The following is a 13633-nucleotide window of genomic DNA, read 5'->3' as shown; positions in this document are numbered from 1 at the left end:
GTCAGGCCATATGTGTCTGCCCAGGCAGCAAGCCCAGGTCCCTGTTGTCCCCCTGGAGTCAGTCTGTCCATGTCTGGGTCAGGAACTAGATTAAAATCACCCAGGATAAGAGCATTATCAGAGGCAAACTCGGCCATCTTACTAGTGATTTGGTTCAGCACCAGCAATGAGGCCGGCGGGGGCAAGTACAATCCCACAATGGTCCAGGTCATAGAGTAAATTGTCGCATGAACAATGACATACCTGCCGTCCGGGTCCAAGGCCAGATCCAGGAGCCGAAAGGGGAGGGACTTCAATACTAGGACACTCACCCCCCTGGCAAAACTAGAGTGGGTGGAGTGGTAATGGTACCCCACCCAGGGTTTTTTGAGGGAAAGAAGCCTACTTCCAATGAGGTGCGTCTCCTGGAGTACGCATATATGTGGGTTATAGCTTTTAAGAAATTGGAACACCAGGGATCTCTTAACCGGGGAGTTCAATCCCCTGGTGTTCCAGGATACAATGTTAAGTGTGGACATGGATTCTGGGGGCAGTGGAAGGATCAGGATCATTGTGGAACCCGGCTCCCGGATTGGACCGCTGGACCCGGGACATACATATCTGAGGACAATGCAACACTGAAATATCAACATTTTTAGTAAACAAGTACAACAAAACTAAACAGAGAACAAACAAAAAACTCCAATAACCAAACATGGAAAAAGAAAAAGGGAAACTAAAGTCCCTGGCCCCGTTAGGGGAACAGTCCCCACCCCCCACCCCACCCAACCCCCTTAAACTGAGGAGGGTATCCATCCCAAAGTGCATCAGCTCGCCGGCTGCAACTGGGGGTCCGTGCAGGAGGCAAGTTCCACCCCTCCCAGACATCCTGGGGGGGTGCAGGTAACCAAGTGAGCGGCTCACTGGGCGTGAGGCAACCGCCTGCTCTATAAAGAAGGCCGACAGGGACGGGGATAAGGGAGGATAAAGAAAAGTTGCAGATTGTCCCATCAGTGAAAATGATCCAAAAAGGGGGGAAGAAGGAGCACATGGTATGAGCCCCCATGCTCCAGGAGGGAGCAGGATAGGGCAAAGAGGAGCGGCATGTCACAGTCCTCTCCCGACCGTATCTCAGGTCAGGGGTATCAACTTAAACTCCCGCTACTGGGGAGGTTTCTGCCAGCATTAAAGGTGAGCCCACCAGCGGTGCAAACTGGGCACAACAGGTGCAACAAAGGTCGTGGGCATCCCAACAGTAGAACGGATTGTAAACAATTCCAAAGAGGCAGTTAGGTGATCAGCGGGCGGGCGCCAGCGAATCAATCCAGGCGGATGCCTCTCCGGGGGTGTTAAAGAAGCGGGTCGTCTCTCCATCCTGGACTCGTAGACGGGCCGGAAAAAGAACACTATAGCGGATGTTACGTGCTCTCAAAGTCGCTTTCACGTAATCAAAGGATTTCCTGAGCTTCTGAGTCTCCACCGAGTAGTCAGGGAAGATCATCAGTCTGGCATTCTGATACTGAAGGTCGCCGACCGTCCTAGAAGCGTGGAGAACTGCATCACGGTCTCTGAAATTAAGGAGGCGGAGGATGAAGGTTCGCGGGGGGGCTCCAGGAGGCCCTGGTTTAGGTGGTACACGGTGCGCCCTTTCCACTGCAAAGTGAGGCGAGAAACGAGCAGCAGGGAGGAGGTCCCGCAGCATGCCCTCCACAAAGCAAGTGGGGTTGTTCCCCTCAACCCCCTCCGGGAGGCCGACAATGCGGAGATTATTGCGCCGGTTCCTATTCTCTGCATCTTCGGCTCTGTATTCCAAGGCTTTAACTTTAGTTTGAAGGGTGCGAAGTGCAGCTCCATGCTCGGACACTGTGTCTTCAGTATTGCTCACCCTTTGCTCGGTCTCAGTAACCCTGGATCGGAGTTTGTCTATGTCCTGTCTGATAAGACCCATATCCAGCTGCACGGCTTCCATTTTGGCTGTTAGGGTGGTTTGACAAGTGGCAATGGCCGCCATGACCTCCGCCAGCCAGGGAGGCCGGGACTCGGCTGGATCCATGGGGGCCGTCTGGGAAGCTCTATGGGCACTTCGTGTGGTACGGGTCTCCTCCTGGGGGACCAAGTCTTCCTGGGGGGGGTCCGGCTGGGATGGAAAAGACAGACGCTTACCCCCTTTACTAAAACTCTTGCCAGAGTTCCGGCGCCTCATTCAGATGGAGTGGCGCAGGACAAGTCCAGGTGGGTTCAGAGAGTGTCCGCCGGCAAATCCCTGGCGCCCCGGCTGTAGAGTCCGGGCGTCGTCGGGCCGTAAAGGGAGGGCTGTGGTTTGTGTGGGCAAAAGGGCCCGTTCCCGTGCCAAGGCTGCCCCTGATCCGTCAGCTAGGGTCCCCCAGGACAGCTGGGGCGCTAAAAAAAGGGGGGGTCCCCCGCCCGGTTTCACCCCTCAGGGGCCGTCAGGGGGGCCGCCCCCCAAACTCCCTCCAATCAATGTCCCAGAGAGCGCAGTATACCGGGGGGGACAGGGAGTCAGCAATGTGCAGGCCCGGCAGGGGATCCCACCTCAGTGCAGGGGGGGGTTTGCAGAATGGAGCCCCCGGGCCGTCCGCAGGCCGTCAGGAAAGGCCCCGGTCGCGGCCCAACTGCCTCCAGACGTCCAGGCACTGCCCCACCACGTATGGGGTCCGCCACAGGCCGCGGGGGGTGCCGCTCCGGGAGTACTGCAGGTGCTCGGGCAGGGGCCGTCAGGAAAGGCCGCGGTTGCGGCCTACTCACCGCCGGAGGTCCGAATTCCGCCGCCGGGCCGCCACCATCCGCCAGGCAGGGGTCCACCCTCCGTGCAGCCGCCGGTCTCGGGGGTCCCGCCGCGATCCTCCGCGAACACCGCGCTCCGCAGCCCGGGCGAGGGCCGCCAGGAAAGTCCGCGGCTGCGGCCTAAATCACCGGCAAGGCCGCGGAGCGGCCGGGAGAGCGCCGCGCCCTCAGTCTTCTCCCGCTGGGCCTCGGGGCCAACTAACACCAGCCCCAGGCTCCAGAGGGGCTGATTGTGGGGGAGGAAAGTCCTGGATCCGGGCTATTTTTTCCCCACAGAAGCGGAGCTCACTAGAAAAGCAGCCGCTCACAGTGCCATCCTGGCCACGCCCCCGGAATTGACAGCTTTACCATCTAAGAAGATAAAGAGCCTCATCCACAAATACCACAAAAGACTTAAAGCCGTCATTGATGTTAAAGGGGGCAATACACAATGTTAACAACTGTGGCATGTACACTTTTCATCAGGGTCATTTGTGTAGTTTCTGTTGCTTGATCTGATTATGATTTAGGCTGGGTTCACACTGCTGCGGGGGGAGATCCGGATGTGATTCGCACCGCAAATCACATCCGATCTCCGTAGCGATGCGAGTTCAGCCATACAGATAGTATGGCTGAATTCGCATCGCTCCCGCAGCAAACTCGCACGGGACCCTTGTTTGGTCCGCAACACAATCGGATCGCATGGGGGTTCACACCATGCGATCCGATTCCTGTGCGAGTCGGCAGATCGCACTGCGATATGCGGATGGATCTGGGGGTGTCATTAACATATCATTGACACTCCCAGCCGTCCGCATAGGGCAGTGTGAACTGCCAGCGGGAGTAATGCGATGCGGGAAAACGCCGCAGATTCGCGGCGTTCCCGCATCGCAGCGGTGTGAACCCAGCCTTAAAAAGAGTAAACAGTTGACTGCCAATAAATGGCTTTAGCTAAACAATAACCATGAGTGAAAGAAAAGTTTTCATATCTGAAAAACAGCCAAGAAATCATAAATTCTACCACCAGGGTAAGTAAACTTATGAGCACAACTGTGTATATATACACACACGTATATATATATATATATATATATATATATATACACACACACATACACACATTTTTTTTGTTTGTTTAATGTATTACTGCGCAAAAGTTTTAGGCACATGTGAAGAAAAGCTGTAAAGTAAGAATGTTCATTTAAAAAAATATATTGTTTAATTGCACTCATCTTGGATAACTAACCACAAATCTTCTGTGGATGCAGGCTGCCTCAAATGCTTGTCTCTTCGTGTAATTCCCCACAGATCTGAGGATTTAGAAATCAGGGCTCTATGGGGGCCAAAACATAACTTCCAGACAGATCTTAAAGATATTGCCAGTAGGTTTGTAGTCATTGTCCTGCTGCAGAATACATTTGGGGCCAGTCACACACTTCCCTGATGTTATGGGATGATGGATAAGTATCTGCCTGTGTTTCTCAGCATTGAAGACACCATTGAATAGGCAGCTTTATGGACTGTCCACGCAGCGGTCAGCAGAAACCAGTGGGACCCAGGTATACCCATCTACTGTCCGCGGAAGTCTGGCCAGAAGTGGTCTTCAGGGTAGAATTGTGACCAAAAAGCCATACCTTACCTAATAAATTGGGAAAGTGACTCAACTATGCACGAAAACAAAGCAAATGTGGGAAAAACAAAATGGCACCAGGTGCTCTGGATGGACGAGTCAAAATTCTAGATATTTAGCAGCAGGAGGCAGATTATTCGCTAAAGGGCTGGAGAGCAGTTCAATGAGGCGTAGTGGAGGTTACTTGCAAGTTTGGGGCTGCATTTCTGCAAATGGAGTTGATCAGAATCAATGGTGTCTCTAAAGCTGACAAATACAGGCAGATACTTACCAGTCATGTCATACCATCTGGGAGGCGTGTGATTGGCCCCAAATGTATTCTGCAGCAGGACAATGACCCCAAACATAGAGCCAATGTCATTAGGAAGCATCTTCAGCATAAGGAAGAACAAGGAGTCCTGGAAGTGATGGTTTGGCCCCCACATAGCCCTGATCTCAATATCACTGAGTGTTAGGGATAGAAGGATTTGAGGCAGCCTACATCCACAGAAGATCTGTGGTTAGTTATCCAAGTTGTTTGGAACAATCTACCCGCCAAGTTCCTTCAAAAATTGCGTGCAAGTGTACCTAGAAGAATTGATGCTGTTTTGAGAAGGCCAAATTATTTGACTTGGATTTCTCTTCTGTTCTTTAACACACCTGTCTAAAACATACACACACACATATACAGACTGATACGCCATAAGTTTATGACCACTGACAGATTAAGTGAATAACATCAATTATCTCATTATAGTGGCATCTGAAAGTCAGTGGATTATATTAGGCAGATAGTAAACATTTTGCCCCTGAAGGTGATGGGTTGAAAGCAGAAAAGATTGGCATCTCAGTCTGTTGTGTACGGAGCTGCGTAGCCACAGATTGGTCAGGGTGGCTAATTGGTTCATATATTATACAGGGGTAGGCAACCTTACAGAGGTGGAGATCTACATGAACATGGGAGAAGTCAAAGGTTACCGGACAGTGTAGCCTCTTCACACTCAATTCAAAACCCTTACTGCTTTACTAGTGTCCCAATTGCGTGCACTGCACTCATAGGTTTCAATCGGGTGGTGAGGAGGCAAAGTACCTTCTTTTTAGAGGAGGTAGTGCCTGCTGCACTTGTGAATGTGCCCTTAGTTGCATTTGGCAGCTGTACTCTAGGGGCTCATTCATACAGTACCTAAAGTTGGGGGGTGGTAAAACCCTGCAGTTGAGTCATGATTTTACCACCCCTGATCCCTACCTCCTTCAGATGCTGAGGAAGCAGCCAAAGGTGTACTCAATGCTGCAGCAGGAATTAAGCCCCCTGTTGCTTTTGGTTGGTGCTACCGCATGCCAGTCGTGTTCCATTGAAGTAAAGGGGTCATGCTGCAAGGAGTTAAAGTGGACCTCCACCCTCATTGGAACCCCCCCTCCGGTGCCACAATTGGCAGCTTTGGGGGGGGGGGGGGACGCAGATAACTGTATAATCCGGGTATCTGCACCCACTTCCGGGACAAGCTAGCCGCAGATGCCCCGCCCCCCCGTTGTGTTCTGGGAAACACACAGTTCCCGGGACACAGCTGGAACCAGTAGAGACGCGAAGCGCGACTTGGGCATGCGCAGTAGGGAACCGGGCAGTGAAGCCGAAACGCTTCACTTCCCGATTCCCTGACAGAGTATGGCGGTGGGGGCAGCTGAGAGATGAACGATTGCTCGTCATCTGCTGCCAACATCGCTGGACCCTGTCCGTTTATTAAAAGTCAGCAGCTGCAGTATTTGTAGCTGCTGACTTAATTTTTTTTTTTTAAGGTGCAGCTCCTTTTTAAAGTGGGTGGTTAGAAGGCAACAACGCTGCTTGCTTTAACTTCCTGTTTGCTGTACTGCACAAGGGTACAGGGCACTTGCAGAGTGGCCTCATTCACTCGAATGGGTTATGCTTGGCAGGTGCTACACCCACCAAACATGACAGGCTGATAAAAGCATGTCTTAACTATGGGGTTTTTCCACCCCTCAAACTGCAAATGTAAAGGAATCCTTTCTGTTCTGAGCCCCCTATAAGGCTGCTTTCACATTGATGTGCTGCAGTTTACCTGCACCTGCAACTTTCTTGGGTTAGCTGTGCTTTACTATAGACTTCCATTCTATCATGCACTTTCTGAAACTGCACAAAAACTCCTGCTGTCAGGAGTTTTGGTGCACTTTCTGAAAGCGCACCAAACCCGCAGAGTATAATAGAAGTCTACGGCTAAGCAAACCCACTGGAAAGAGACAGGTATACTGCACCACACCCATGGTGTAGGTAAATCACAGTGCATCGGTGTGAAAGTAATCTTGTACTATTATGTCCAGTGTATTGCGTCACACTGATCTGCAGGTCTCTCTCCTGCTGCTGGTTCCACTCTGGAGATCGCTAGCCGGGATAAGGAGTGGAGTGCAGTTTGTATCACTTCCACATAGGACAGGAGCCAGGACTACAGAGGAGTCATTGGCTTATATGGCTCTTGCTCCCTACTACAGCTCCAACATTACAAGCAGTCCCTCTGCGTTGCACTCTGTTTGATGCTCTGAAATAGTGGGTCAGCAAGCCCAGACTGCGATCTAAAAGTCACCTGTCCACGATCTACTGGTGGAACACGATCTACAGGTTGCAGACCCCTGTATTATAAAATACACCGATTAGCCATAACTTTATAACCACCACCTAATATTGAGCAAGTACACCTTTTTCCACCAAAACATTCTGCAAGAATAGAGTTAAACAAGACAAATTGTGTTGTCTGAATAGCACTATTTACTGGGGAAATTACCTTTATGTTTATATGATATACACTTTACATTTTTGTCAGCATATTAGAAAATACCAACCTTTATGAGTCGGTCACTGTTTGCACAGTTGTTGATGATGGAGAGAGACTGCTGAAATCTTGTGCCTCCAATTCCAACCACATCTGCTATAAGCTGGCTTACGGATATGATCACCTAGAAAATATGGTCCATAGAGAGCTGAAATTTATAACAAAACACACATCTACTACATACCTGAAAAGTTCCTTGTTTGGCACACACCTTCCTGCACAACTCCCTGGGTTTGCCCAACCACAGAGGCAGAATACCCTATTCCATTAGATCCCCACTTGGAAAGGTTTTAAATTGAAATATTAAAGCAATTGCACTGTCACATGTACCTTGCAGCTTACCTAATGTGGCTTTTGCTGCTCCTGGCAGCTGACTGGAGCAGCAGTGGAATGAGGGAAAGTGAGTATTTGTTGCTGGGAATGGGAAATTAAAGTGACTGTTACCACCTTTGTAGGCCAATCACAGGATCACTATGGAAATACACTTATTTTACAGGGCATTATAGTATTTTATAACTTGGTTTACCAACAGGGACAGATTTTTACTTCTGTCTTAATTAGACCACAAATGACACTCATGAACCTTAAAGTGTTACTAAACCCAGGATCCTGCATTCACTAGATCTGGTCCCCCACAGTACATGGAAATGAAATTATGTTAGTAAATAAAAACTGCTAAATACCTTTTCTTATCAGCAAAATATAGCCGTCTCATGACTTCTATCTGGGTCTGTTAAAGTCTCTTCCGACTGTCCTAATAGGCTGCATGACCCCTGACCCTGTGTGTGGACAGTGCTGATTGACCCTGCAACGATCACATGCACCCTCCCAAAAAAAAATAGCAATAAAAACCAAATTGAGCATGTGCAGAGTGCCCCCAAGGCTCTGTACTATTAACAGATAGATTGGGGACAGTAAAAGGGGAGGATCAGAGAGGACAGGATCAAACGCAGCCTTTTTACACAATGTGCAGGATTAACACCTTGGATTCCAATGAGTAGAAGGCAGCAGGCTTTGCTGCAGATGGCCAGTGCAACCCAATGGGAAATACCGTATTTATTGGCATATAACACGCACCCCAAGTTTAGGAGGGAAGTTTAAGGAAAAAAAAACCTTACATTTAAATGCCCATCAATGCAGCCTTATCAGTGTCTATCTGAAGCCTTGTCAGTGTCATTTGCAGCCTTGTCCATCATTGCACCCTTGTCAGTGTCATATGCAGCTTTGTCATGCAGCCTTGTCCCCTTGTCTGTCATTTTCAGCCTTGTCTGTTTTATTTTTAGCTTTCATTTTTAAAAATGGCGCCGCCGAGATGTCCTGTGTATCTAGGCGGCGCTCGGTATTTCTCGTCCGCCTTTGGCCCTTCCCATGGGCTTTCGGACGCCTTCGGGCCTTCCCATGGGCTTTCGGCCGCCTTCGGCCCTTCTCATCGGCTTTCGGCCGCCTTCGGCCCTTCCCATCGGCTTTCGGCCGGCTTAGGCCCTTCCCATCGGCTTTCGGCCGCCTTCAGCCCTTCCCATCGGCTTTCGGCCGTTCTCGGCCGCCGGGAAGGGCCGAAAGCCGACGAGAAGAGCTGAAGGCGGGCGCAAGCCGCTGAGAAGGCCCGAAAACCGCCGAGAAGGGCCGAAGGCGGCTAAAAGCTGCCCAGAGGCTCCAAAATGGTGGGGGATCAGTGCATAACATGCACCCGCGATTTTCCCCTGATTTTAAGGGGGGAAAAGTGCGTGTTATACGCCGATAAATACGGTACATTTAAAAGAGCCATTCAAAGTCCTGGGTGGCTTAACTCATAGCTACATATAGTTACATAGTAGGTAAGTTTGAAAAAAGACACAAGTCCATCAAGTGCAACCTATGTGTGTGATTATATGTCAGTATTAAATTGTCTATCCCTGTATGTTGCGGTCGATCAGGCGCTTATTTAATAGTTTCTCAAAACTATCAATGCCCCCCACTGAGACCGCCGCCTCTGGAAGGGAATTCCACCCTCTACGTAGTTTAAGATTAAACCTCTTTTCTCCTAATTTTAATGAGTAGCCACGAGTCTTGTTAAACTCCCTTCTGCGAAAAAGTTTTAAACCGATTGTGGGGTTACCAGTATGGTATTTGTTTATTGAAATCATATTAAAACATCACATCCCCTCTCAAGCCGTATCTTCTCCAGAGGGAATAAGTTCAGGGCTCACAACCTTTCCTCATAACCAGTATCCTCCAGACCCTTTATTAGCTTTGTTGCCCTTCTTTGTACTCGCTCCATTTCCAGTACATCCTTCCTGAGGACTGGTGCCCAGAACTGGACAGTATACTGCAGGTGTGGCCGGAGCAGAGCCTTGTAGAGTGGGAGAATTATTGTTTTATCTCTAGAATTAATTCCCTTTTTAATGCACACCAATATTCTGTTTGCTTTGTTAGCAGCAGCTTGGCATTGCATGCCATCCATTGCTGAGCCCCTCTATTGGGACCCCCAGGCCATTTTCCAACCTAGATTCCCCCAGAGGTTCTCCCCCCAGTGTATAGATTGGATTCATATTTTTGCCAACCAAATGCATTATTTTACATTTTCCAGGTTGTTTAACAAATTAAACAGGATTGGTCCCAGCACAGAACCCTGGGGGACCCCACTACCCCCCCTGACCATTCCGAGTACTCCCCATTTATCATCACCCTCTGAACTCTCCCTTGTAGCCAGTTTTCAATCCATGTACTCACCCCTATGGTCCATGCCAACGGACCTTATTTTGTACAGTAAACTTTTATGGGGAACTGTGTCCAAGTCTTTTGCAAAATCCAGATACACCACATCTAAGGGCCTTCCTTTATCTAGATGGCAACTCACCTCCTAATAGAAGGTTAATAGATTGGTTTGGCAAGAACGATTATTCATGAATCTATGAGGATTACTGCTAATGATGCCGTTCTCATTACTAAACTCTCCATTGTAAAAATGCATATAAAAGCAAAGGAGAAGGCCAAAAAATACAAGGCTGAGGGGTCATGGGCAGCATTCCTACTTTACAAAGAATGCAACAAGACATGTAAGGGTGCAATCAAGGCGGCGAAGATAGATCATGAAAGGTACATAGTGGAGGAGAGTTAAAAAAAAATGATTTAAGTACATAATTAGTAAGAAAGGGAGGTCAGAACATATTGGCCCCAAAAAGGATGATGAAGAGAATCTAGTTACAAAAGATGGCGAGATGGCAAAGATTCTGAATTTATTCTTCTCCTCAGTCCTCACAAGGGAAACGAGGGATTCCGTAACCAAGTCTGCAATGTTTATCTTCAAAACACATCACAGGAAGCACCCTCATGGCTAACAGGGGATAAAATTCGAAGTAGACTTGAAAAACGGAACATTAATCCCCATATTTTTTAATAATGTTTTCTTGAAAATGTCTAGGTGTTTTAAATAAGCCTTGCTGGGGGTAAATGTCTTTATTTTTTTGCATGTGTGCTCTAATATTTTGTTCCGATGTATGGTCTTATGGCTGCACCATCTTTAATGCATCTTTTTTAGGGTGTGCCTCCCAAATATCTTGTTTGCCGCAAGGAACTCAGTCATGTGACAGCCAGACCATTGTTACTAATTTTTATGGACAGTCTACTGACTGGAATGGTACCAGCTGGTTGGAGAAAAGCCAATGTAGCACCAATATTTAAAAAAGGGCACAGCTATATCCATGGGACCTACAGGCCAGTTAGCCTATCATCAATAGTTTGTAAGCTCTTGGAGAGGATGTTAAGGGACTATACAGTATATACACAAGATTTTAGTAATAAAAACCGTATTATTAGCAGTAATCTGCATGGATTCATGAAGAATCGTTCTTGCCAGACCAATCTATTACCCTTCTATAAGGAGGCGAGCTGCCATTTAGATAAAGGAAGGCCGGTAGATGTGGTGTATCTGTATTTTGCAAAGGCATTTGATAAAGTTCCCCATAGACGTTTAATACACAAATTAAGGTCTGTTGGCATGGACCAAAGGGCGAGTACATGGATTGAAAACGGGCTACAGGGGCGAGTCCAGAGGGTGATGATAAATCAGAAGTACTCAGAATGGTATGGTGTAGAAAGTGGGGTCGCCCAGGGTTCTGTCCTGGGACCTTTTTTCATAAATGATCTGGAGGATGGAATAAACAGCTCAATCTCAGTTTTTGCAGCAGACACTAAGCTAAGCAGGGCAATAGCTTCTACGCAGGACGTAGAGACCTTGCAAGAAGATCTAAACAAATTAATGGGGGTGGCCAACTACATGGCAAATTAGGTTTAATGTTAAAAAATTTAAAACAATGCATTTGGGTGCCAAAAATATGAATGCAATTTACTCGCTAGGGGGGGAACCTCTGGGGGAATCTAGGAGGGAAAAGGACCTGGGGTCCTAGTAGATAACAGGCTCAGCAATGGCATGCAATGCCAGGCTGCTGCAAGCAAGGCCAGCAGAATATTGGCATGCATTAAAAGGGGGATTAACTCCAGAGATAAAACAATGCTTCTTCCACTCTACAAGACATTGGTCCAGCTGCACCTAGAGTATGCCGTCCAGTTCTAGGCACCAGTCTTCAGGAGGGATGTGCTGGAACTGGAGAATCCAGAGAAGGGCAACAAAGCTAATTAAAGGATTGGAGGATCTCAGCTATGGGGAAAGACTGCAAGCATTGAACATCTTCTCCCTGAAGAAGAGACGCTTGAGAGGGGATATGATTTCAATGTACAAATACCGTACTGGTGACCCCACAACAGGGAGAAAACTTTTCCATGCAAGGGAATTTACTAAGACACGCGGCCATTCACTAAAATGAGAAGAGAAGCAACTTAAGCTTAAACTGCGTAGAGGGTTCTTTACTGTAAGAGCGGTAAGGATTGGACTTCTCTTCCACAAGCAGTGGTTTCAGCGGGGAGCATTGATCATTAAAAAAAAAAAAAAAAACTATTAGATTGTCACCTAAAAGACCATAACATAAATGGGTATACAATGCACTATGAACATAAAATCACACACAGAGGTTGGACTTGATGCACTTGTGTCCGTTTTCAACCTCACCAACTATGTAACAGATACAGACTGATTTTACTGTTGTGGGTTTAGCCATACATTAAGCTGCCCTCACCTTATTTAAGTAGCAGTGTGAGCTTCCTACAATCAGCATGCTATAGAGAAGTAAGGCTTTTGGTAAATCTGAAGACATAAATATGCAGGAAAATCTAATAGTGTGTATGGGGTTTAAGACTATTTTTGCCCTATTTGACAGATACTGAAGGCCCACTACATAGTTTGTTCAAAAGAAATCAGGACTAGAAGGATTACCTTTATATTTTATAAAGAAAGCGATGTCTGCCTCACAAACTAATATATCAGAAAACCAAAAGACACTGGAAAAAAAGGTCCTCCAAAAATAAAGATTTACATCTCTCTTGGAAATCCCCTTAATACTTCCTTAAGCCTGTAGTTCAGGGTGTGGGTTCTAGGGTTTAGCCAGCTATAAACTGCACTGTTAATAGGCTCATCATCAAAACAACTCCAATCTACCACTTGGTTTCATTTTTCATAATTCGACAGCAGACAAAGCGAATTCCACCAGGTCTGTTAAATAAGGGTGAACCTGTAGGAAAGGTAATGCATTCCCAATTATTATTGTCACTTTTGCTTCACTACAGAAGTTGCTGAAACAAGTAAGCAGACTCAGAGTTGAAATTATTGCATGAATGCCTGTTTCCGATACAATGACCCAAGAAGCATCCTGAAGATAACATTTCCAAAGCTTACCCTTAAATACTACCGGAGTAAACATATTTTCTTCTCAACAGACTCCTGGAATTCCACACAACCTCCCATAAATAGTTATGTTACCAATTTCGATCTTTGGCTTAATATCAGTGAGTAAAGAAAATGTAATCCATAAACACAACTGCTCCATCTGCATCACAGGGTCACAGAAAGACAGGCAGGCCTCAGCCTAATTACCTGTAAATGTGTTCTGACAAATGACTTCTTTCCAGTGTAGTCAAAGTTATTCCTCATTAAGAAGTACAGCAGCTGAGAGGAGTCTGTCCGGATAGAGCTAAGCTTGGAATTACAACACTTGAGGATTTCATAGCACAAGGCAGCGCACATATCCGCTCTTCCTTCATAAAACGTTGATGGAAACTAATAGGCAAAGCAGATAAAGAATAGTGTTAATTGGTATCTTATGACAATTTACCCATCTAGCCAGCTATACGTTTCCAAAATCTTTTGTGGGCTAGATTGATAACACTTATAGCCAGCTTTCAAGCACAGATTACTTTATGTAGACAAGGTAATACAAGATTCTTATTGATGCAAGAATATGTACACTAGGTTTTTCTTTTACAATAATTAAAGCAGAGGCAGAGTGCTCTGGGTGGTGCAGATAAAAGCACTTACAGTGAATGGTCTTTA

The 13633-nt window shown here is 47.1% G+C and overlaps 1 protein-coding gene across 14 annotated transcripts in view; it reads right to left on the bottom strand.

Moving 5' to 3' along the window:
• Nucleotides 1-13633, bottom strand: part of DOCK9 (dedicator of cytokinesis 9) — a 446969-nt gene that overhangs the window by 73060 nt on the left and 360276 nt on the right. For all 14 annotated transcript variants that reach the window (XM_077482985.1, XM_077482977.1, XM_077482982.1 and 11 more), the window contains exons 41-42: nucleotides 13178-13360; nucleotides 7223-7336 (exon numbers count right to left, since the gene is read on the bottom strand). In XM_077482985.1, the coding sequence (XP_077339111.1) occupies nucleotides 7223-7336; nucleotides 13178-13360 (297 nt within the window). The remainder of the gene's footprint in view (nucleotides 1-7222; nucleotides 7337-13177; nucleotides 13361-13633) is intronic.

Source organism: Lithobates pipiens, unplaced genomic scaffold, assembly GCF_037356315.1.
Source record: "Lithobates pipiens isolate NorthernLeopardFrog02 unplaced genomic scaffold, aLitPip1_a1.2 Scaffold_16, whole genome shotgun sequence".
Taxonomy (NCBI): Eukaryota; Metazoa; Chordata; class Amphibia; order Anura; family Ranidae; genus Lithobates; species Lithobates pipiens.
The sequence above is the reverse complement of the archived record's forward strand: the minus strand, read 5'-3'. Positions and strand labels throughout refer to the sequence as shown.